Source organism: Vicugna pacos, chromosome 8, assembly GCF_048564905.1.
Source record: "Vicugna pacos chromosome 8, VicPac4, whole genome shotgun sequence".
NCBI classification, from domain to species: domain Eukaryota; kingdom Metazoa; phylum Chordata; class Mammalia; order Artiodactyla; family Camelidae; genus Vicugna; species Vicugna pacos.
In genome coordinates this window covers 19128618-19153278 of record NC_132994.1, presented here as the reverse complement: position 1 = coordinate 19153278, position 24661 = coordinate 19128618, and the positions used below count along the sequence as shown (strand labels likewise).

The 24661-nt window shown below is 42.9% G+C and overlaps 1 protein-coding gene across 1 annotated transcript in view; it reads left to right on the top strand.

Annotated features, from left to right (window-relative positions):
• LOC140697845 (gamma-aminobutyric acid receptor subunit rho-1-like) overlaps positions 1-18886 on the top strand; it is a 30128-nt gene extending 11242 nt beyond the window's left edge. Inside the window, exons 2-9 of the mRNA XM_072966286.1 lie at positions 884-990; positions 2398-2465; positions 4247-4470; positions 9800-9882; positions 12136-12276; positions 14410-14562; positions 16833-17029; positions 18087-18886. Coding sequence (XP_072822387.1) covers positions 884-990; positions 2398-2465; positions 4247-4470; positions 9800-9882; positions 12136-12276; positions 14410-14562; positions 16833-17029; positions 18087-18380 — 1267 coding nt within the window. The 3' untranslated portion in view covers positions 18381-18886. The remainder of the gene's footprint in view (positions 1-883; positions 991-2397; positions 2466-4246; positions 4471-9799; positions 9883-12135; positions 12277-14409; positions 14563-16832; positions 17030-18086) is intronic.
• The last annotated feature ends 5775 nt before the right edge of the window (positions 18887-24661 follow it).

Sequence of the window (24661 nt, the reverse complement as noted above, 5' to 3'; positions counted from 1 at the left end):
AAATTTTGCAGTATATACATATACCAAATCATCCTGTTGTATGCTTAAAACTAATACAATATTATGTATGTATTGTCAATTATATCTCAATAAAACTGGAAGAAATAGGAGATCTAAGAATATGTATTTGTATTCACTTTCACCTACAAGATCTGCTGAACAGATAAACCAGAAACCAATAAGAGAGGTACCAGTGGATGGGGGAATAGGGTGGATGGAGGCAGCGGTCGGGGCCAACATTTCACTGCATTTCCTATTTTAAAAATTGTCCAACCCTGCAAATGTATTACCTACTTAGAAAAAGTGAAAATAAACTAAAATGGCCCTAGACACACTTTAGAAGCAGAAGCTGCCTCCCAGGGAGCCAGGATGGTTGGCCTTGACCCCAGGGCAAAGCCATCCTTCCTCCACAGGCTGGGCCAGCAGAGACCAAGGGAGCCAGGCCCAGCCCACACCCACGGCCGCTCCCCTCCAGCTCAGACCCGCCCAACTTGGCTAAGGAGCTCTGGGGAAGTTTGGACTTCTTATTAAGCCTGGGACCAGATGTTCTCAGCCTTGGTTATACATTAAAATCATCTGGGAAGTTTTAAAAATACCCACGGCCAAGCCCCATTCACAGACCGCCCAAATCAGCATCTCTGAGGAGGGGACTGGACGTTGGTGTTTCAAAGCTCCTCAGTCATGCTTCTAAACCCTTGTTTTGGCCCTTCTGGGTCAGTTCATTTATCCAGAAAGCTGGAGAAAGGAAGAGAGGATATCCAACAGCTCAAAAGAAGAAATAATACATCCTATCAAACCTGTCAAGATCAAGTGTGAATACAAATGGCTTCTGTCTGGCTTAATGAGGACGCGTGACCAACCTGTTTTCTCCCCTACTCCACAGCCCAATTCTTAAACGAAGCCCTGATATTACCAAATTGCCATTGACAAAATCAGAGCAGCTTCTGAGGATAGATGACCACGATTTCAGCATGAGGCCTGGCTTTGGAGGTATGAGACCTGCGCTCCTGGGGCTCATCTGCATTCTATAGGTCCAACTGTCAGTCCGTGGGCAGAAATCAAACCAAGGGACCACCCGGCATTTCTTTTCCCTGATCAGGTCTGCCTGGGTTGTGCTCGGTGGACAAGGCACGGAGCTCACAGTATTGTCTGAGCACCCGCCCTGGCCGGCCCCGCCCTGGGCTCTGCTTAATGCCTTCTCAGGAGGCGCCTGCTGGTTAGTGACAAGGCCAGGCCAGCCGAGCTGTCCTTGGGCCACTGCCAATGCTCTAAAATAACAATCTTGGACTAAAAGTGTTCTCATCTGGGAGCTAGCAGACAGAACACTGGGTCCATATCAGAGCATGGTCTGCTGGGTTTAATTAAATGAAAATAGTTGGAGAAAATAACGATTTTGTGCCGAGGGATGCCAAAGCCCTTTGAAGCTCAGCCTGCGGCTGCCAGATTTCAGCTTTCTTAGTGTCAAATAGGGTTTTCATCCTTATGGGATTTGTTTTTCCCCCTGGAGAAAAATATATTTATTTCAAAAATCATTCTCATGCCTTTTATTTCTTCCAGTCACCTTTGCCCAAAGAGTAAGCAGTTTCTAGAAGGGAGTCTCTATGCAGTCCATAATTTACTGCCGGGCAAAAGCTCTCAAACCACCTTTTCACTCCGTGATGATCCGAGTGTGTTCCATGCCTGCCCTATGTGCCTGAAAGCAGCGAAGAAAGGGGGCAGCAATCTACTTCCCTTATAATACTTTCTTTCTGTTTATGAATATTAAGTTTTCATAGCCTAGAAATGCACTCCCCACCAAAATCTAGTATTTTTTTATACTGTATCACAATCTAAAATTAGTGTATCACATTCCCTGTGGAAGCTACTCCATCATGTAGCAAAGATGCAAATCTGTGGGCTTGGCAATGTTTCGAATATGACTTTGGCTCCTGGTGCTGATTTACCAAGCAATGTCCTCATGGCCAGAGACACTGGCTTCTTAGATGAAAGAAGGTGCAAAATCTGGAGGTAAATATAAAAAAAAAAATGTGTGACCCCCTGTTAAGGAGTAACTCCTTAGGTGGGACCCAGCTTTGACCTAGGTCTTCATCATACCTTCAGATGACCAGAGATGAATGCTTTATATTAACTTCATTGTTTCAGAATCACCTGGATGATTCAGAAACCACCCCCTGCAAAAAATAATAATTTTTTAAACTAAGCTGGAATATTCCAGGGAACCAGCTCATGATCCCACCCTTTTATCTCTGGTTTGACTTTAGCTTGGCATGTGGGACATAAAACCTTCAAATCTGGCAAGACACCGAGGTTCCAGGGGAAATGGTCTTTATGCCTAGCTCGTTCATAGTCAAAGTTCAAGTAAAAAGGATAAATGCTCTTGCCATGCCCTGTCCCCAGGCCCGGCCATTCCTGTTGGTGTGGACGTGCAGGTGGAGAGCTTGGACAGCATCTCAGAGGTCGACATGGTAAGTGCTTCTCTGACTGGGGTGGTGGACAGGGGTTTCACACGGGGGCTGTGCTGGGCCAGGAGCTCCGCACAACAGAGTTCCTCGGGTCTCCCAACTCCCTGAGCAGTGGGAGTTCCCACACTCATTTTACAGATGGCTCAGGGACGTTAAGACATTTGCCAAAAAGCTATCTAATTGGTATGAAACAGAGTCAGATGACAGATGTAATTTTCCCCACTCCAGTATCCAGGCTCTCACCACCAGGAAGTGATTTCTGGGCAAAGACTCTCAAACATCGCGGTCCAATGCTACTTACTGTGGATTCTGTATCTGGCTGTGAAAATGCAGAAAAAGCAAAAGTTTACTCCCCCTACCTTTTTAGAGGGTTTAGATTAAAAATTAGAATATTCTATCATTCCTTGACTTATAGGACTTCTTAGGGCCTTATCTTAGTTCGGATGTCTTGAGAAACAGACCTGAGGAAAGCATTCTAGCACAGTTTATTGGGAGGTGATCCCAGGAAACATAAGAAGAGAGTGCGGAGGTGAGCTGGGGAAGGGAAGGAGGCAAAAGGGCTGAGCAATTAAACCGATCTGTTACCGGAGAGTAGATTCTTGTCTCCTGGCAGAAAGATTTCAGAGATGAGATGTGGAGGTCAAGAAAAGAAAGTGAAGGTTTATTAAGTGATGGGATGTTCTCAAGGGAAAGTGGACAGACTCAGGTGAGCCGCTGTGCTGAGTTTCTTTGGTAAGCTGGTTACATAGGGTGTGAAAATGAGTGGGTGGAATATTCATTGGAGAGGGAAGGGTTCGGGGGTTGTATTCCCTGACTTTCATCCCAGCTCCACCTTCCCACCTTCCCACCTTCCCAAGGGGAGGGGAGATTTTTGTCCTTATTTAGTCTTTTGTTCCCCCTTAATTTTTCCTTAATGGAGGTACTGGGGATGGAACCCAGGACCTTGTGCATGCTAAGCACATACTCTACTATTGAGCTTTACACCCCTACCCCGCACTTATTTAGTCTTGATCAAAAGTGTCATGGCATCGGTGCATGATGGGTATTTCTAATCTACAAGGCTAATTTTATTCTAATGAGGGCATAATGAGCAAAAGGTTACATCCAGAGGCCAGAGATTCCTGCCTTTTTCCACCTTTCTTTTTCTGCCTCCAGGACACTTGTCACCACAAAATGTATGATTTCTTATCGGTCCAGAGCTTCCTACTTTTCTCTGTCTGCCCAAAGACTCCCCATTGTTCGCAAGATGTATGGTTTCCTGCCATTTGGCCTGGCCCCCTTTCTCTGCTCACAGCCAGCCATTTGCCTGCTCTAACAGATCTATGGGGACCTCGGTCCCACTGGGGTACTCTGGGAATCAGCAAGGAATTCACCTCTGGGTTATCCCAACTGACGGGCCAGGGAGCTGGGCTACATATCCATCCTCCCCTCCCCCAGCCCCACTCCCTGGCTGAGGGCGGCTTCCAGAGACATTAACTCTCTGGCACCTCCAGCTGGCCCTGTATGTGGGTTGGGAGCACCACGAAGGGTTCCAGTGCCGGCAGACCAAAGCATCCGCAGTGGGCGGAAGCCAGTGCCAGGTGGCGGGCGGGGCTCAGGGCCGGGCCTTCTTGCTGAGTCCTCCGTGCAGTGCCCTTGCGCTCCTGCCCCAGTGAACGCCAGGGGCCAGAAGCGTCTCCTGCGGCTCAGCTTCACTCCCCAGCCAAGTGATGCAGGTATAGGACGCCCTGCTGGCCCCCGTCGGTTCAGTGGGCGGGGTCCCCCTCTCTGCCCTCCACCCCCAGGACTTCACCATGACCCTGTATCTGCGGCACTACTGGAAAGACGAGAGGTTGTCCTTCCCCAGCACCAACAACCTCAGCATGACGTTCGACGGCCGACTGGTGAAGAAGATCTGGGTCCCCGACATGTTTTTCGTGCACTCCAAGCGCTCCTTCATCCACGACACCACCACGGACAACGTGATGCTGCGCGTCCAGCCCGACGGGAAAGTGCTCTACAGCCTCAGGTACGCCTTCCTGGCCGCTTTCTGTGCTGCTTTCCCTTCTTACCCCTGCAGCCTGGGAGGAAAGGCCTAGCGTTTGTGAATCAAGGACATCACTTGACGTTCCCATTGAAGTTTTGCTTTTTGGCTTTGAACAGCGAGCTTCTAACTTTCCAGGCGCTGCTGCCTTTGCAACATCCAGTAAAACCAACTTTCCCCAAGAGTAAAAAATTTAAGGAATTATTCGGTCTTGAAAATACATTTGGGGAAATTTCTCATGCTGATGCTTATGATGTATGCCTCCCCCTGTACGTTATTGTTCAATTTTAAAGGTTTAATGAAAGTTTTATTTCTCTAGTAGGAGTCAGGAAGTAGATAATGTATTCTTCTCAAAAACCTACCTCCTTCAACCTCTCTGATTCCCATTTTGGAAATTTGGTTAAAAAATTTTTTTTGGTTTACCTTTGGTGGCCAACTCAGGCATGTTTTCTGTCCCTTCTCACCATAGTATCCTCCTTGAGAAATTATGGGGACCCCAGCCACTTGATGATTTTAAATGGTATTTTGAGCATCACTTTGAAAATATGAAGAATAAGTATTTCAATAAGAAAAACACTAAAAACAAATACTTCAATAAAAAATACTAAAAATCTTTTCTCACGAGCTCAGATGCTATAGAAATGTTTATTTATTTTTATTATAGTTGATTTACAGTATTGTATTAGTTTCAGGTGTACAGCATAGTGATTCAATATTTTTATAGACTATACTCCATTTACACTTATTATAAAATATTGGCCATAGTCCCTGAGCTGTACAGTAGCCTTAGACATGTTTAATTGCTCATTAAGCACTGACCTGGAGAAGGCCTCCTTAAACATAGGCACCGCAGTGTGGCAGTCCCTGCATGCCCATTTTTACACCCACTTTAGAAACTCGTGGTGCCCATCTCCCCTGGGGACGGTGTGTGGAGATGAGCTGCAGGCCTTCACAGAGAAGGAACTCAGCTACTGGCTGTGATTTACTCCTTCCGTGCTGTGCTGATGGTGCATTTCAGTGTTACAGACTTTGTTTTGATAGAGCTGAGTCCACATACCGATGTCTAAGTAGGGAGCATCTGCACAGTTGCTGTGTATCTTTCGAGTCAGAGATGGCAATGCTGAAGCTGGATTTCTACCTCCGTCCCCCAAAGGGGTATTTATAATAATCCCTCATTGTTCATGCTGGCTTGGAATCTGAGCAAGTAGGTACCAGACTCAGAGTGGGGTTTTGGCATTTTCCTCTGCATGGCCTGAAATGCCTCCTCCCACAGAAGTACTCAGCGGGGTCAAGGGTATGCAGTCCCTTCCCCAAGCCATGCTGGATTGGTTCTACCAGGAGTTCTTACATCTGAGGCAGCTGCCAAGGCATCTTAAGCTCAAAAACCACCAACAGAATAACACAATCTGACGTCACCAGCAGGGATGAGGACTAGCCCATAAGGCACGTGACCATGGGTGTGCTAGTAAATGTTTAAGAACTGGTTGTCTGGAGGAAAAATATGCATATATATGTGTATATAAATTTATTATGAATATCACTGATACAAAGGATGTGTGGTATATGATTTACAAAGGAAATAAATTATACAATACTTTTTATTATGAATTCCATACACTTACAACTTCCACATGATTTACTATTTCTTGTAAAATCCCACTATTATTTTTTTCCAGGTTCATTAAGATATAACTGACATATAATCCACCATTTTTTTTATAGTTTTATCACCAACAATAGTTCTACAAAAGCAGACGTGGAGTAAATGTTTGCAAGCATTTGCTTGCTTACATGATTGACAAATGAGTGTAGGTCTAGTAAATATTGGTTGATGTTTTCATTTATGTCAACAAGACAAAGTGAAATAATGAAGAACCATAGAGGAATTTCAAGCATTTGTCAAAGATGTAGCAATTTATTTGTTGGATTGGATAATATTCTTTCAAATATTGAAGGAGTATTTCCTCAAATTTTTGGAACTATTTATGTGTACTGGTGATAGACATAACACACTTTTAGGTTGAATCTGCTTCCTTAAGTCTAGACAATCAACAAAACAGTAAATCTAGCCCTTTGTAGCATTTGCTGATTTCCGTAGTGTAAATACTCCCATCATGGCTGATTTCAAGCTACCAACCTGATGTCACTGGATGCAGAGCTGGGAAGGATGTGTGGCAGCACACCTTTATCTAGCATTTCCCCATGTAAATAAAATAGATGGAAGTAACTTCAGGAGTATAGATAAAAGGAAAGAACAGTAAATAATTAGGAAGTGATGAGTTCTGAGGATTTGTTACTTTTATTTTAAATGTAAACTTAATTTTAAGTTTATAAAATGTAATTTTAATAATGACTATGTTTAACAACTGACTTGTGAATTTCTGAAATTCTAGCAATCAGCTCTCATGAGCTGGTGAGAGTCTGGTCCAGTGCACCATTGAATGTGACCCCAGAGGCAGAACAGAGGAGACAAGGAATTGGAAAATCTCTGTTCAGAATCAAAGTCGTCAGTGAGCCTCCTTGTGCCTAAAAACATATGATTTGTTTTTGTTTTGGGGAGAGGTAATTAGATTTATTTATTTATTTATTTTAATGGAGGTACTGGGGTTGAACCCAGGACCTCATGCACACTAGGCAAGCACTCTACCACTGTGCTCTACCTCAACCCCCAAAACGTATGATTTGATTTTTCATTGCAAATCAAGTCATAGGTTTGTTTAAGAGAGAGAGAAAGAGGGCTAAGTTACTGAAGACTATCACTGTAAGAATTAGTGTGGGGAAAACATGGAGTAGCTGGATACCATCGACTATGTCGACAGCAGCTTAACTCCTAAGTCACATAGGAATATGCCATTCTTCACCTCATTGATTCACTCAACAGAATGCATTTGTATTATGCGCGGCCCCCAGAGTTGTGCAGATGAAAGCTCTGCCAGGCCCTGTCTTAAGCTCTGAGGACATACAGACGAATAATATAAAGTCACTGCCTCAGTGTGACGGCAGCTTAGTGGAGGAGACCTACAGGAACCAAATGATTAGATGCAGATAGAGGTAGGGGCAGCATGCATAGGGGGAGAGGCAGGGAGCGGCAGGTAATAGGATGGTGAAATCGAAGTTTCCTAGGCTCCAAGAGACGATAACAAGTAAAATGCTCCATCACTGTGGGTAGACTGAAAAACCAATTCCAATGCTCTTGAACTCCCAGTCAACTTCAAAATATGAGAGTCAGTGATTGTAGGAGGAAGAGATTTTTGTTGGGAGAGAGCTGTGGGCACGCTGTGAGTGGACGAGCCCCGGAACCACTTGGAGAGCTTAAAGCATGTGTGCCACCAGTTGGAGGACACGGTGGTTAGAGGGCAAGAGAAGGGCTGTCTAACCACCAAAGGGTAGAGCCAGGAGGAGTTTTGGTGGTGGTGGGGTCAGTCTGCACTCCCAGGGTTTTGGGAATCGTTAAGTGAGTGAGCCAAGAGCTGGGGTGAGAAGTGCTGCTGGAGGATGGAGGTGCCCAGCTGTGGGGATGAAGGACCAGGAAATAAAGTCTCAGCTTTGGCCACGTAGCAGACCCAGACAGACTGAAGATACCTCGCCAGAGAACGATCCTACCCTCCCTCCCTCCCCCTCACTGGCACCCGCACAGGAGGTGACCAGAGATGGGCAGAAACTGGCCATTCAAATGCCACCTCTGTGCCTTAGCTGGGGAGGGAGAGTAGAAGTCTCAATGTGAATGAAGTTTGAAGTGTTGACTGTCTCAGACCAAAATTCTTTTAATTTCTGAACTGAGGTATGTCTTGCTACTTCTGAGGGTTTTGACTGCAGGAAAATCGCAGGACCTACCAAGTTTCCATCCAAGACATGGGAAGATCCTCCCAGTGAAACAATTTAAAGGGAGTTGGAGAAAACAAAAATAAACATGGGTTAGATTACATCACACACTGTGCTTTGTTCAATGCGTGGGTTGCAAGTGGAAAAGCATCAAGTCAGGGTGCCAAGAACCAGTCTGATGATGTCTGTGATTCTAAAAACATCTGTTCCTGTACCAACTGATACAGAGAGAAGAGGTATTTAATCCTTTGTTTACAGCAAGAACTGCCTGCATTTGATATTTCATGTCCCCAAAGTTTGCCCTAAGGGTCCCCAAGCTGAGTTCCTAGTTTCTTTCTTGCTGGCGATGCTATCAGTGTGGTTATGCAGGTGATGTGCCCATAGAGATGCAAGCCCATCTACTAGGTGTCAGAGTCAGGGGACAGACTGAGCAGCCTCCTCCCCTCACCCTGTGTATCCGTTTTTCCAGGAGAGGTAAGACGACCCAGCTACTAATGATACAAAATCCCTCCCAGAACACAACCATTCCAACACTCAAGTGCAATGAGGAAAACAAGGTGAACATTTGGATAATGTAGTTTCAAGAAAGCTTTTTTCCTCGAAATTTCCATTTAAATTAAAAGTGATTTTTGTTTTCTATTTTGGCCATGAATTATCCAGATAATTTCCACAACTTATATTTAGCCATTTTCTGTGACTGAAGGAAAAATAGTATGTTTACTAGTCATATCCTGCTGTGGGATTCCACACTGGGTGGGAAATCTTCTATGACTAAGGGTCTGTAGTTGCTTATTCCTTGATGCAGAAGCCTGTTTTCCCGTGTAAACTCTGAAACAAAACTATCAGATGCCAAACAAAGCTTGCATATTGAGACAGTAATATCTTTCAGTGGTTTTCCATTCCTATGATCTCCATAGAGTTGTCCACTAAAAAACGCCTGTGTCCACTAATAGATGCTATTATCAGTGTGAAAATATCAACATTGTAAACGAAAAAGTGCCACATTTGGCAACTGACATAAGTGCTTCATTAATATTATTTCTAAGACATTGTACACAAGTATTGAGTAGCAATAAAATCAATAAAAGAACAGAAGAACTTGAATGACTCTAAAACAGGAGAGTAATACCTGTTCCTATGATTTCTTTGAAGACAATTGATCAAGCGAGTTACTTCACATTGTTGTAGCGATTGAGACCATTGTTTCTCTAAAATTGCTTGCATGTGACAGGAGTTATCAGAGACATGTTTGCCCCACACTGACCCTGGGGTTAACCATGAACACTCAAGAGTACTCTAGTGTGGTATCACTCGTAAGCTGCTTGGTTATCTGCATCCTGACATACTGCTCATGAATTATAAGAAGGAGGCAGTTATATTGGAAGGAGGCAGTCATATTGGAAGGAGGCAGAAGCCTCTTCTGTTTGTTTTATCATCTTGCAGTTGTATTTCACAGCGTCTGAAAACTTTGATTTTGTCCTTTTGTGTCTAGGGTTACAGTGACTGCAATGTGCAACATGGACTTCAGCCGATTTCCCCTGGACACACAAACGTGCTCGCTGGAAATTGAGAGCTGTGAGTAGGCTTGTGCTCAGACATCTGCACACAGCTCTTAAGTAATTCTAAACGCCTCTGACTCTCTGGAGCAGGAGCAGTCTGTGTTCCTAATTCATGACTTTGCCTTTTAGTGACTTTTTAGATAAAAGCTAAGTCTCAGGTAAGTTTTAAAATTGGAAACAGAACTAAAACCTTCTGTTCCCATAATTGACCCTTTTAATGCCTATGACAATGGTTGTAAACTCGGTTCTGTGGAACCTGGAGGTTGCCCAGTCCCCAGGGCAAGTGCTGGCGGAGGAGGTGTGGAGGGCTCAGCAAACGTGGGTCTCCTTCCAAGACCTCCAGCCCCACACTCATACACGCAGTCCCCCACAGTGCTCCTTTTGGATCTGCTTTTTATCACTCTTCTAAATAAGCTTTCCACTGAAGAAAGAATTCCGTGGCAGAAACAAGTTTGACAGCAGCTGCCCCAGGGAACTGCCATGGTGAGTGCAGGTGGTGGTTGAGACACTCAGGTACAACCAGGGGACCTCGGGAAACATACACGCGCCCACACACACACAGAGGGAAGTCCTGGAAAGTTATAAACCGGGCCCCTGGAAGAGCAAGGCTGAGGCTGTGTCCAGGACTAGCCACTGGCTTCGCTAGCTCTCTATGTACCTGTCCTGTTCTCCAATTTCTGCCAAAATGTTGCCTCCAATGGGCACATTCTGCACTCCTTGCAGAGTCCCGCTCCTGTGGGAGGGGAATCCCGAACCAGCACACAAGTCCCGGCCTTACCAAAGTCCTGGTTGGACTCTTGTTGGCACAGGGCACCTTGTTAAGCCTGCCCAGGCTGTGATAGTGGATTGGAGTCCCCTGACTCTACTCATCTAGGTCCAGGGAGCTCAGGGATGTGGACCCCACACACAGCAGGGGCACTCAGTGTGGGACCAGGGAGAATAAAATCCAGGACCAAGGGAGTGACTGCCTACTGCCCCGTGGCTTTATGCCTGCCCTGTCATTTAATCCTCCCAAGCTCCCTGTGGGAAGGTTACTGTTATCTCTATTATACAAAGGAGGGGCTAACAGAGCCAAGGACTAAGCTCGTTGGCTCTAGAACCTTGCTTTCCTTATGACACCCAGGCAGCCCCATCCCCGTGTGGCTTCTTCCAGGCTGTGTCAGTCAAGGCTCCGCCAGAGAAGCAGAACCATAGGAGATACACAGGAGAGAGTTAGTGCAGGGAATTGGCTTATGAGAACATGGGGGTTGGTCAGCGTCCGCAGGGCAGGCTTTGGGAAAGGGCAGGCTGGAGACCCTCGGGGAGGAGCTGACCCTGCCATCCATCTGCAGGTAGAATTTCTTCTTCCTTGGGGAAACCTCAGGTCTGCTCTTAAGGCCTTTCAACTGATTGGGTCAGACTCACCCAAGTGGCCCTGGATCATCTCCTTCACTTCATGTGTGAACTGGCTGTAGATGTCCCATCTCCAGAGCATCTGCCCAGCAACACCTGGATCATTGTTGGATTGAAACTGATGGGGTACTTACTCTAGCCTAGCCAAGTGGACCCATGAAATTGGCCATCACACAGATTCAGGGCTACAGAGAGAATAAAAGAAGAATAAAAAAGAGCCTCAGGGAGCCTGGGAAAGAACAGACTGGGCTGCGAGTCATACTTTAGGCCTGGGGAAATGTCGGGCCAGAGGGAGTGATCCTCGGGCGGGGGTGGGGGGGGAACTGCTTTGATTTTACCCTGGGCAGGAGCAACTCAAGGCCTGCAGAGAATGGGCTTGTTCTGTGTCTCTTTATGGGTCTTTTCTTGCTAGAATGTAGCTCTTGCTACCTGAGACTGTTTAAAGGTATTTGCCATCAACGATGCAAGAGAGGAAAGGGCTGAATTGCCCGTGCTTTAGAACACTGAACCACATAAAATGTGGCTGGCCGCCATTTAACCTGCAAAATTTTCTTTAAAAAGAGCAAATTGTAGTTTCTGATCTACAAAAATAATTCCATCAGGTTTAAGGCTGAATTAAGGGGGAGGAGTGGTTTGAACAGTTTTGCAACAATTATGAACATTCAGAGAGCTTTGCCCTGATGATTTCTGGAAGACCGAGGAGAACCAGATTTGTCTTTCTGGACCTCGTTTTGTTGTGTTTATCCTGTGCTGTGTTTATTCACTCGCTCTTACTGCAGCCTCCGTAGTTTGTGTGGGAGACGGGTGGTGGGGCTTCCACACAGCCTCACAGACAGGCTTGCCTTTCCTGGTGTCTGAGGCTCTCTCGTCCCTCCAGATGCCTACACGGAAGACGACCTCATGCTGTACTGGAAGAAAGGCAATGACTCCTTGAAGACGGACGAGCGGATCTCCCTCTCCCAGTTCCTCATCCAGGAGTTCCACACCACGACCAAACTGGCCTTCTACAGCAGCACAGGTGGGGGCAAAGGCGAGGGAGGCGCGAGTCATCTTCTGTTTCAGGAGGCATGTGCCTTGGTTGTCACGTGAGCAGAGCCTGTGCTGCTTGAGGTTTCAGACTCAAGATGGGACTCTTACACAAGGTCTAGAGGATGGTGAGCATTGGGTGGAGGTGGTTTTTGATACCACCAAAGCATCAGAAGTGATAACCTAGGAAATGTTAGTGGGTTCCAGTACTGGGTTCCTGTTACTGGGTTCTTCCTGGGCTCCCACCTAAGCTCTGTGGGGAGGTCTGTTTGAGACAGTCACATCGCTAGTTTAGCAGCGGGCATCTCACTCCTGATATGACTCCCAGAGTCCCCCCTTCTACAGGCAGGAAACAGTCCAATTTCAGGTCTGTTGTTTTCCGTTCACCTTCTCTGGGCTTCAGCCGGCCCTGCTGGGTGCTCCTCTCTTAACCAGTCCCCTCCCACCATACCGCTTGCACAGGTTCTCTGATGATCCCCTTGTGAGTCGCGGTGCAGGCACTGCTGGTCATTCCCCGTGGGTAGCACTGTTGCTTTTCGAACCAAGGATATGGGCAGGCCTGCCACCCCCTGACGCCTGAGGGCATGTGCTCTGTTCTTCCTCCTGGCAGCTGAGGTTAACAGCTGAGCTTCACTCCAAACCTTATTTCTTTCCTGACTCATCACCTCTCAGGATGATTTTGCTCTAATCTTTTTTTTTCTTAATTTAAAAAATTTTTTGTTTTGGGGGAGGTAATTATGTTTATTTATTTTAATGGAGGTACCAGGGATTGAACCTCATGGGTACTAGGCACGTGCTCTACCACTGAGCTAAACCCTCCTCACTATTTTGCTGTAACCTTGATGCACTTGCTATTGCTAAAACATCACACAGTTGATGACAGAGGAAAGTGCCACCTTTCAGTCTCTCTGATCTGTGACAAAGAGCACCGTTCACTACCAGCCTATGGTGATCCTGCACCTCCTATCTTCTGCATACATCACCCATGAGTCTTCATTCTTCGGGGAATCTCATTCCTTTGACCCTTAGCATTTTGACATTCCTTCTTGTCTGAGGCCATTCAGGCTGCCGTAATGAAATGCCATAGACTGGGTGGCTTCTAAACAATAGAAGTTTATTTCTTACAGTTCTAGAGGCTGGGAAGTCTGAGATCCAGGTACTGCAGATTCAGTGTCTGCCTGCTTCCTAGTTCATAGACTCACACATTGGGGAAGGGGTGAGGGAGACCTCTGGGACCTGTTTTCTAAGGGTGTCAATCCCATTCACGATGCAATCACCTCCCAAAGGCCCCACCTCCAAATACCATCACACAGAGGATTAGGTTTTGACATGTGAATTTGGGGAAGACACACATTCAGTGTGCAGCTCCTCTGCAATCACTTTCTGGAACAGTTACGACTTTTGCACTGTCACTGTCCTGCATGCCAAGTGTTCCAGTTCCTGTTGCCAAGTCCACCTTTTACTTTCAGCCTTCGTCGTGGAAGCTTATCCTGCCTTTTCCTTTTCCTTCCATCATTGTCCCTTTCCTTTCAACTCCCCCGTGCATACTTTTTCCTTACAAAGAACACCAAGGTGCAGCTAAAGCGCTGATCATAAACCTGTGATGGTTCCCTCTGCTCCTAAATGCAGTGTTGTGCTTAGCTTGGTATTTTAACTTCACACACACTCTCCCCCGTAAAGAACTCCAAAGGGAGTTGTTAAATCCATGCATCTCAAGCTTTAATCTGTATGTGAACCATGTGGGGAGGAGTGTTAAAAGGAAGTTCTGATTCAGGAGATCTGGGGTGGGGCCCAAGAGTCTGCATTTCTAACAAGCAACCAAGTCATGGCGATGCTTCTGGGCCCTGTGTCGCAGTCTGAGTAATGAGAGTCTTAAACGGCCTTCTCAAGGGACTCCCGTTATGTATAGGACAGGGGCCGATGAGTCTTGAGATGGGCGCATCCATGTAGCGTGGGTTATCACGGCATCACTCTCTTCCATGGTTTTTCTCACTTCCACTTAATAGAGGAATGGTAAGGTTCCAGGGACATGCCTGAGGCATTTATGATTCCCTGAATAAAGTGTGTTTTATGAAGGAGCTGAGTGGCTATGATGTGTGTTCTCTCCCTTTCCTGTGCCCCCCAGGCTGGTACAACCGTCTGTACATTAACTTCACGTTACGTCGCCACATCTTCTTCTTCTTGCTCCAAACCTACTTCCCTGCCACCCTGATGGTCATGCTGTCCTGGGTGTCCTTCTGGATTGACCGCAGAGCTGTGCCCGCCAGAGTCCCTTTAGGTAAGAAGCAACTCAAGTGCACATTCCAGACATCTGGAAAATTCAAGTAATTCCTTCCAGATAAAACCATTCATTCCAAATTGGTCCTAAATCCCTGCTGGCATTATAAATTGGAAAAACATCAAGTTATTCATTCACAGGCAAAATATCACTGTTATGAATCTATGACCACTGAGCCATAAAAATGAATAAAATAATGTCACTTGCAGCAACATGGATAGACCTGGAGATCGTCATACTAAGTGAAGTAAGCCAGAAAGGAAAAGAAAAATACCACATGATATCACTTACATATGGAATCTAAGAAAAAAAATTTAAAAATACACAAATGAACTTATTTCCAAAACACAGACAGACTCACAGGCATAGAAAACAAACTTATGTTTACTAGTGGGGAAAAAAGGTGGGGAGGGATAAACTGGGAGTTTGGGATTTGCAGATACTAACTACTACATATAAAATAAACAGCAAAGTCTTATACTGTACAGCATAGGGAACTATATTCAGTACTTCGTAATAGCCTATAATGAAAAAGAGTATGAAAAGGAATACATATATAAATGAATCACTATGCTGTATACCAGGAATTAACACAACATTGTAAATTGACTATAATTCAATTTTTTAAAAAGAATCTATGTAGCAAAGTCGTTTCCAGGTTCCCACAGATGCCCACACAAACAGTTCACCTTTGGTCTTGTTAGAGCTGAGTTCTAGCGTGGGTGGTCCTGGTCTGTGGTGCTTTCTGTGCCCACCTGCATAAGGAAGTCCCATTCTATAACAGGGTTTCTTAAAAGGTCACCCAAGGGATCTTTGCGACAGAATCTCTGGGGGAAATTATGTCAAATGAAGAATCCTGGATCCCCACTGTTGAGAACTACTGATATAGGCTTATATAGTGAAGAGATTAAAGGTACATCCATCACCAATTTACTAAATGGCTTAGATAATTTCTTAATCTCCCTGAGCCTCAATTTCCTAATCTGTAAAATAATAATGATATTTATCATACCCTGCTGTAAGAATTAAATGAGGTCATCAATAATTTAAAAAAAAAAGGAGAATCCTAAGTCCCATTTACATGTATAGAATCAGAATCTCTGAGAGAGGACCAGGAACTTGCATTTTGAACAATCTTTCCCAGTAATTCTTATACATATTCCCTCTAAGAATTCCTCTACAAGCCTTCCCTTAATAGCTATTTGCCATCACCTCTTTCCCCTGCTTTAAATATTGCACCCACTCAGGCCCACACACCATCATTTCACTGATGGTTCAGGGGCTACAAGGGAGAGGGTGACCTTCCAGGTTTTAGTTAAACTGGATTGGAGCTGGCCTTTAAGATGACCCAAATCCCCTGTGATTTGGTGTTTGCCAAGCAAATGTTCTAAGCTTAATTTGAAATCTCAGGGAAATTTCCACTGACAAATGCCTTGTCCTTTAATGGTTGTTCTGTAGCAAACATTCTATAATTAAAAAAAAATCTATCTCCATAAATGAGGTTAACATTATTCTTGGTGAAGCTGACCTGTTTGTCCTCAAGTGGACAGTGCTGAGTGGACAGGCAGGTCCAGGGTTGGAGTGGCTGCAGGATGTGCCCTGACTGTCCATCATACACGACCAGGACTAAAAGATTCTGCACCATCCACAAAGACACAAAGGTTAAAATAAAATTCAGGCACTTTTTCCCCTTTTTGGAGGAGTTACAAGAAATAGACATACCTATGCCTACATACATATGCAATCTTTATTTTAAACAATCGGATGGAAAGAAATGTCTTACTGCCAACATGTCAGGGGCTCTCTGCCGAAGAATAAAGTGATGCAGGTGCTGTGGTGAAGATGCAGAGATATGAAGGGGGGAGAGGGTGAGCATGGGGAGTGGAGGAGCAGGAGAAGCGTCATAAAAGCTAAAACTGGAAAGGTCAGCAGGTGTTTGCTAGATAGAGGGGCAGGGATGGAGACATTCTAGGTCGGAGGAGAAGGAGGGACAAAGAACAGAGGCACGTAGTGGGAAGGGCATGGCTCAGTGGTAGAGCGCATGTTAAACATGCATGAAGTCCTGAGTTCAATCCTCAGTACTTTCTCTAAAAATAAATGAATAAATAAATAAATAAACCTTATTACCTCCCCCCAAAATAAATAAATAAAAATAAATTGTACAAAAAATTTTTTTAATTAAAAGAAAAAGAAAAAAGTATGGCGGCACGAAGCCATTCAGTGGGTTTGGTGAAAGACAAACCAGTGCTTCTTACTCACTCTGCCTGCAGGGATCACCACGGTGCTGACCATGTCCACCATCATCACCGGCGTGAACGCCTCCATGCCCCGCGTCTCCTACATCAAGGCGGTGGACATCTACCTCTGGGTCAGCTTCGTGTTCGTGTTCCTCTCGGTGCTGGAGTACGCAGCCGTCAACTACCTGACCACCGTGCAGGAGCGGAAGGAGCGGAAACCGCAGGAGAAGGTGACTCTACCTTGGGCTGGACCTTGGGCGGGTCAGACCTCTGTAAAATGGGAAAATAACACCCGCTCCGCCACCTACTTAACGAGTTGGCGTGGATAGCAAACAGAATTATATGTTAAAACAGTGTGAAATTTACTCTGGGCTACTTCTTTCATTCATTCATTTATTCAAACATTTATTTAGCACTTACCATATATCAGGAGCTGCTAAGCCAAGTTAACTAAGGCATGGTCCCTTTAACCTTGGTGGTGTTGGTAGTTGAGTGATAATAATAAATGGCAAGTCAACGTGGTGGAACAAATTATCTATGAACATAGAGGCATCATAAAAGAAGCTTCAGGCATTTGTCTTTCCAAGACATTCTTTGTAATAGTTGCATAATAATTCACAGCTTGGATGTTACATGATTTATTCCCCTATTGTTTCCATTTTTTGCCGCTATAATAAATGCTGCAATAAACATTCTTATGTATATATAAAACATTCATACACACACACACACTTCCAGGAATGCACATCTTTTCATTCTGGAAAATTTTCTTTCACATGTGACCTCATACATATCCATCACTTCCCAGATCATCTTCCCTCCCACCTGGTTTCCCTTTCATTCTCCCGTCTGCAGTTTGATGGTTATCTCCCCCAGAAAACTCTAGCTATGTAGGACTTAACTGTCCCCGCATTGCCACACCTTTCACATTCCCACCCCATCTCTCTTTCTCTCTCTCACACACATAAAAACACACACACGTCATAACTCTAAACATTTTTTATCAGGGCTCATATCAGATTATGATTTCACAGAGAACGTGGGGATTATCTGATCATGAACCTTCTTGTGGGTCTCTGATATGCTGTGATGTTTCCTAATAGTTGATGTATAGACAGAAATGGGTACCTGCTGTTTTAGAATGTCTACAGTGCCACCACCATTGTTTCCCCAGCTCCATAAAAGAGACTAGAAAAAGACGATGCCCTCCACTAGGCAGCTTCTTGGGAGGGCTTCTGGGAGATGACGCTGAGCTCGCATCCAACTGTGCGTTTGCTGTGTCCGCAGCTCCCCTGCACCTGCGGGCTACCCCAGGCGCGCGCTGTCCTGCTGGATGGCAGCTACAGCGACGTGGAGGTGAATGACCTGGGCAGCTACACACCTGAGAACGGAGACAAACCTGACAGGATGATGGTGCAGCTGACGCTGGCCTCGGAGAGGAGCTCTCCCCAGAGGAAAAGCCAGAGGAGCAGCTATGTGAGCATGAGGATTGACACCCACGCCATTGATAAATACTCCAGAATCATCTTCCCAGCTGCATACATTTTATTCAATTTAATATACTGGTCCATTTTCTCATAAATGCCTTTAATTCTATGAAATTCACATTCTTCTGTACTATAGAAATACCTGAATGATGAAAATTAATTTGAGTTCCCAGTATCCACCTTTCTCCAGCTTTCCAAAACTACACTGACAAGACAAGACACTTACTGGTTTAATTTGCACTTATTTGACCATCTTTTGTCTACACAGCATTATACGTGGTGCTGCAGGTATAGACACAAGTAGCAGCTGACAGTTGTTACTGAGATCCCCTAGAGAGCATACTGCCCATGGTGTGGGCACGCTGTAGTTAGACCTCTTTTAGCTCCTAGATGCTTATTCACATGAACCACATGCTTTGCGTGAGTATCATTGTTGTCTCTGGACCAGGTGGAACTGGAAAGCACCTAAAGTTCATTTACATGAAACATACATGCACCAAAATCCTTGCTTAGACCAAAATTCATGCTTCAGCTTTTAGCCTCTTAACCTATTTTGTATGCATCTCCTCATGTTGATTTCAATACAAGGCAACAATAATATTCCTACTTTTATTTACATCTTGTGCTTTCTGAGGTTTCACCTTTTCACTAGAAAAGCTCTTTAGATTGGTGCAATGGCTTCTGATTTGGGTCAGAGTTTCCCTGGTAGGGAAACTTTGAAGAAGAGGGTATACACGTGCATTTTGTCAGTTTTGCCATATGGTAACCAGCCTAGAAAACCTGTGTGTAAATGTTCCCTGTTTCATAATCACTGCTTCATAGATCACCTTGGAGCAAGTTCTACTTCAAAGTGAGGTCTTTTCTCAGTGATGTGATATCTTCACTGAGGAACTTGGGAATAGATTGATTTTTTTCTGCACAAACATTTCAAGAAAATGCATAATTTGGGACTACCTGTAACTTGTTAGGCTGACAAATACTCGCATGGCTTCTAAATAAAAAACAAAAGTATACCAAAAAGAAAAAGAAATGGGAACAATCTCTGTACATCTCCATTATACTCAGTGAATACCAGCATTTCTATGAACCAGAAAACCTGGTATCAGGACATGAGTTAACACAGAGGGGTCTAATTTGATGTATTATTAAAAAAAAGAAAAGGTATTCATACTACATATCTACAGGATCAGTTCCTACTAAACTTATCCAAACAGCATTTGTTTGAAACTCACTTAACTAGAGTGACTTCTGTACATAATAATGTCATTTTTATTCTAAAGTTAATTTGATCACCGATAAATAATATCATGATATTTCTTCACATTAGGGCGATATTTTATTCTAATCTGAAAAAATTCCCCAAATTTGCAGAAATCCTAACATCAAGGCAATCTCCATTTTCCCCAATAAAAGCTCACCACTTCCCTCAAAAAAAAAAAAAAAGGTTTTTTGGGTAAACTTTAAAGGACTATAGATGAAATAGCTGAATATCAAGTTTAAAAAATATTTTAAAAACATTACCTTTTTCATGCTTATTTTAGGAAACAATCTCAAACTCTTCACAAACATTTCTACCACTTGCTTCCTCCTCATGACCAGGGCCAGAACACGTAATCTGAACTTTCGTCTAACTTGTTAGGGAATGTCCATCATTTGAACCAGCATAGAGGATGCTGCATCAGTCTGCTCAGGCTGCCAGAGCAAAGTACCAGAGACTGGCTTAAACAACAGAAATTTATTTTCTCTCAGTTCTGGAAGCTGGAAGTCTGAGGTCATGGTGTCGGCAGGTTTGGTTTTTCCTGGGCCTCTCTCCTTGGCTGGCTGATGGCCACCTTCTTGCTGTGTCTTCACGTGGTCTTTTCTTCTCTTGAGTACATACATCCCTGGTGTCTCTTCCCTTTCTTATAGGGACACTAGTCATATTGGATTAGATTCCCTCCCTTATGACCTCATTTAACCTTAACTACAACTTTAAAGGCCCTATCTCCAAACCAGATACACTGGGGGTTGGGGAGTGAGGGCTTCAACATACGAATTTTGGGAGGACATGACTCGGTCTATAACAGATGCCCATGGGAATTATTCAGTTGCATAATAGCACGTCTAATGCATGTTATAGGTATTTGCTCCTGGTCATTACAACATAATCACATACAGTATTTTTAAAGTGATCTTTAAAAGGCTTGTTTACAGTGATATTCACACTAGTGACTAAGAAAAGTAAGTGATTAAATTCATGTTAAATTTCCTTGCTACCTATTCTAGCAACTCTCTCAGGTGACCTCTACAAACACTGAAAACCAGCATTGGTTGAAGGACTTTCCGTGGTAATGTTTTCCCAAGACAGTCCTTTGCTGCCAAAGCTATGTAACTGAGAGAGAACTCTGTAATTTGACTTTGTAAACACCCAAATACAAAGGAACTCTCTCTTCTGATAGATAATTTTGGAGAAAATCTCCCCATATATGTGGGCATCTGTAGTGTTTAGTAAACTTTTGCTGGCATGACTGGAGAGTAGGAAGATTTGATTAAAAAATGTCTGGTTAATAGGCAGGTACCATTCAGCCATATTGAGTCATTAACTTTTAAAGAGTTAAAATACTGTAAAATACACTTGACTAAAACTATATCAAACAATTTATTCTCTGCTTGATAGTTCAGAAGGGACTCCAGAATTTTGAGGGTTTCTTACCATTTTGTGATACAATGTGGACATCATAAAGATGTGCAGAATGTTAGCCAGGAGAGCACTGGGGGTAGTCAGACCAGCTTTTATTTAATGGCAATATTCTTGTCCTATGTTATATATTTATAACCAATATTCTTCAGTTTTTTCGTAATTCGTATTTTATAGAGAAGAGGGCTGCTGCTAGATTTTAGAGAGAATAAAAAATGGAAACAATCTAAGTGTCTATCAATGAATGAATGGATAACGATGATGTGGTGTATATATTCATCAGGTATACATACACAATGAATACTACTCAGCCATAAAATTTAATGAAATCTTGTCATTTGTAACAACATGAACAGATCTATAGGGTATTATGCTAAGTGAAATAAGTCAGACAAGGAATGACAAATACCGTAAGATCTCACTTGTATGTGGAATCTTAAGAAAAAACAAACAAACAGGCAAAATGAAACAAAAACAAATGTATAGACACAGAGATCAGATCAGTGGTTACCAGAGGGGAAGGGGTTGGGGGTGGGTGAAATAGGTGAAGGGGGTCGACTGTTTGGTGATGGGTGGTAACTAGACTTGTGGATGACCACTCTAATGTATACAGATGTCGAATTATAATGCTATACATCTGAAACTTATAATTAAAAAAAGAAGACAAAAAGCTTGTTAGTAACAATGAAACCTCACATTTATAAATCCCAGTTTTAAAAAAAGTACTTTCACATTCACTGTCCCATTTGAACCCGAACGAGGAAAAACTTTAAGCAGAGAAACTTTAAGCACTGGCATGTAGATAATGTGGTTAATAAGTGAAAGGCTCCTAACCCAGCCATCATTCACTTTATTACAGATAATGGATAAATACTGAACAAGCAAACTGTCACGCACAACACATAAATATTAGTACGAGGAAATTTTCTTTTACCTGTCAATGGCCCCTTTTAATTTATTCATTTATTCAGCAAGTAATACCAAGCATCTACCATGTAGCATGCAATGTTCAAGACCAGTGCTTCTCAAACAATCTCTGGAGAAGGACCACTTTAATTATTTTAAATTTCTAATCCAGTGGAGAACGCCCCACAAACCCAGATCTGAGCCTGCATCTCACCCTCTAGGAACATGGACTCATGGGTTTGACTATGGAGCCTGACACTGTCTGTGGATGTGAGTCACAATGATCACAGTAAGGCATGGTGAGAAAGAACAATTTCATTTTGATGTTATTAAGGACAACTGTGTTACAACAACTGAGTTTCTACGTATGAGAAATTCCAGTACCTGACGAAATAAGAAAGCCCATTATCAGATGTTAGAATAACACCATTTAGTTCACTTCTGAATTATCACAAATCTCAAAATAAATGGATGCTTTAACTTTTCAACTTCATATTCTGAATTTAATTTGAATCTATTTTCTTTCAATCATTTTTAGTATTAGTACCTTTGTGTGGAGGGAAACATCTTTATGTTTTTTTTCTGAGACCAGGGTATTTTATAAATGCTCTCTGGTTTACTTCAAAAACAATTTACATATTGGTGAGTTTGATGGGCTTCTTCACGAAGCTCTTATAGTTCTATACACATTTAGTCCCTATTGTAACAAAACACGTGAATTTGTACAGCACCCAGCTGGCATACAGACCTTGACCATGAGGATGGCATGTAGGTGGCTGGGTCTCCTTGAGAATCAAATCCACACCTTCTCAAGGGGGGCTAACTTACATGAGTGCCCAGCCACCCAACTGCACCTTGTATCTACAATGGGAGGTGGGAAAGGAGGCTTTTAGCTTTTTATTTTTCACAATTTGCAAGTTTCAATACTCAGTTCAAAAGAATATAATTTCTATTAAAGACTCCAAGTTTCAAGTACAGAAACCTTTTATCTTGTGTTAGCTCAGTAAGGAACTCAGACTATAACTTAGGCAAAGAAGTCAGTGAAAGGAAAGAATATGATTAAGTAAACTCCTGATGAAAACTTAATGTCTAGTTAGCAGGAAGAAAACAAACAACACTTCCATTTTCAGGCCAAGTGAGGGTTAAACACAACCCTAACAACTGTGAGATAAAATTCAGTCTCTTTTGGGTCCGTATAATGTCCACTGGTTTGACTAGTCTGGTCAATTGAACAGTTACTTTGGCATTTTGTAGATTGAACCCCTGCTTACTTACCTAAACTTTGTGATTCTCCAATATATATAAAAGTCCTTTAAATATTTTATAGATCTAGTTTATACTGAAAACTGAAAAATAAGACAGGGAATCACAACAGGGAACAACAGTGCTATAGAGAGATACAAAAAAGTAAAATCTTTCCAAATTCCCACCATGACCTTTGGCTTAAAAACTTAACTGACATTTCTAAGAGTGATATTGATGCTGGGGAAAAGCCACTGGAGCAAGAACACAGGTTTTTGCAACAAATACAATTTTAACTTTTTTATTGTTGTTGCAATACAGAAGGCAATTATGAAATTTTGTCCCTAAAAATGATGGATTCCAAGGAAAAATTTTTGCAGACTGAGAGGTCAAAAGAATTGTAAAGTTAAATAAAGAGGCATAGAAATTGCTTTAGGAAATTTTCCTGGCTCAATAGCAAGATTTCCCTTGAGCAAAAGCCAAGTTTAAATCTCATTGAAGCATGTTTTAATGGGATTCTACTTGTAATTTTCCAGTAGGTTTCTTTCTCTTAGAGATTTGGTGGAAAGCAACCAACTTTAGTAATGCCCAACTTAATGATAACACCTGGAAAAACAGCTCAAGAATGATGAGAAAAAAAATGATCTGAAAATTTCTCAATCTTGACCCCAAATTAGCACCATTTTCTCATGTGCATTTGAATGTGAATTTCCTTATATAAAAATCAATTTTAATGTTCTGGCTTTTCCCCAAAATACCATGACTACAACTTAATATGAACTTAGCAATTCCCAGAACAGTGCTGGTATTACTTAGGAACATGTTAGGAGAGCAGAATCTCAAGCCCCAACCCACATCCTCTGAATTATATCCTATATTTTAACAAGTTCCCTAGGCGATTCTCATATGCATGCAAGTGAGAAAAGCACTGAACTAGGTTTGCACAATTATATCACTTTGAGTATCATTCACAGAAAGTGATTTAAAAGCTTCATTTATACATTAAGCAACTCAATATTGCGTGCTTACTGTATGTGCTAAGCACTGTGTTCAGAGCGATAGCTGATTTGTTTATCTTGTTAGAGTTGGTAAAGCACTCCCTTGAAGACGACAGCCCTCAAGCACCAAACCCAGATTAAGGAATACAAATGCCTCTACAAAATAAGGAAGAAATGTTTGTCCAGGAGTATTTTAAAAATATTCCTCCACCACAAAGCTCAATGGAGTTAAAAAAATTTTTTTTAATTCTAAAAAAGTAGGAATCTGAGTTACTAGGAATTTACGTATAGATTTAGGAGGTGAATTTCTTTCCTTTTCCTCCTTTTTTTGGGGGGGAGGGGGTAATTTGTAAAGTTCAAGGTGTAAAAAACAGAAAAAAAAAACCCATTCATCATCCCATCAGCCATGGGCAACTAGTATTACTTCTCATCTTTTTTTCCTATACATTTTTATATAGTTGCCATCATATTTTATATACAAATTGATATCAGTTCTTTTCCATGACATAGTATGACCACTGGCCTATTAAAAATTCTATATTTTTCAGTCAT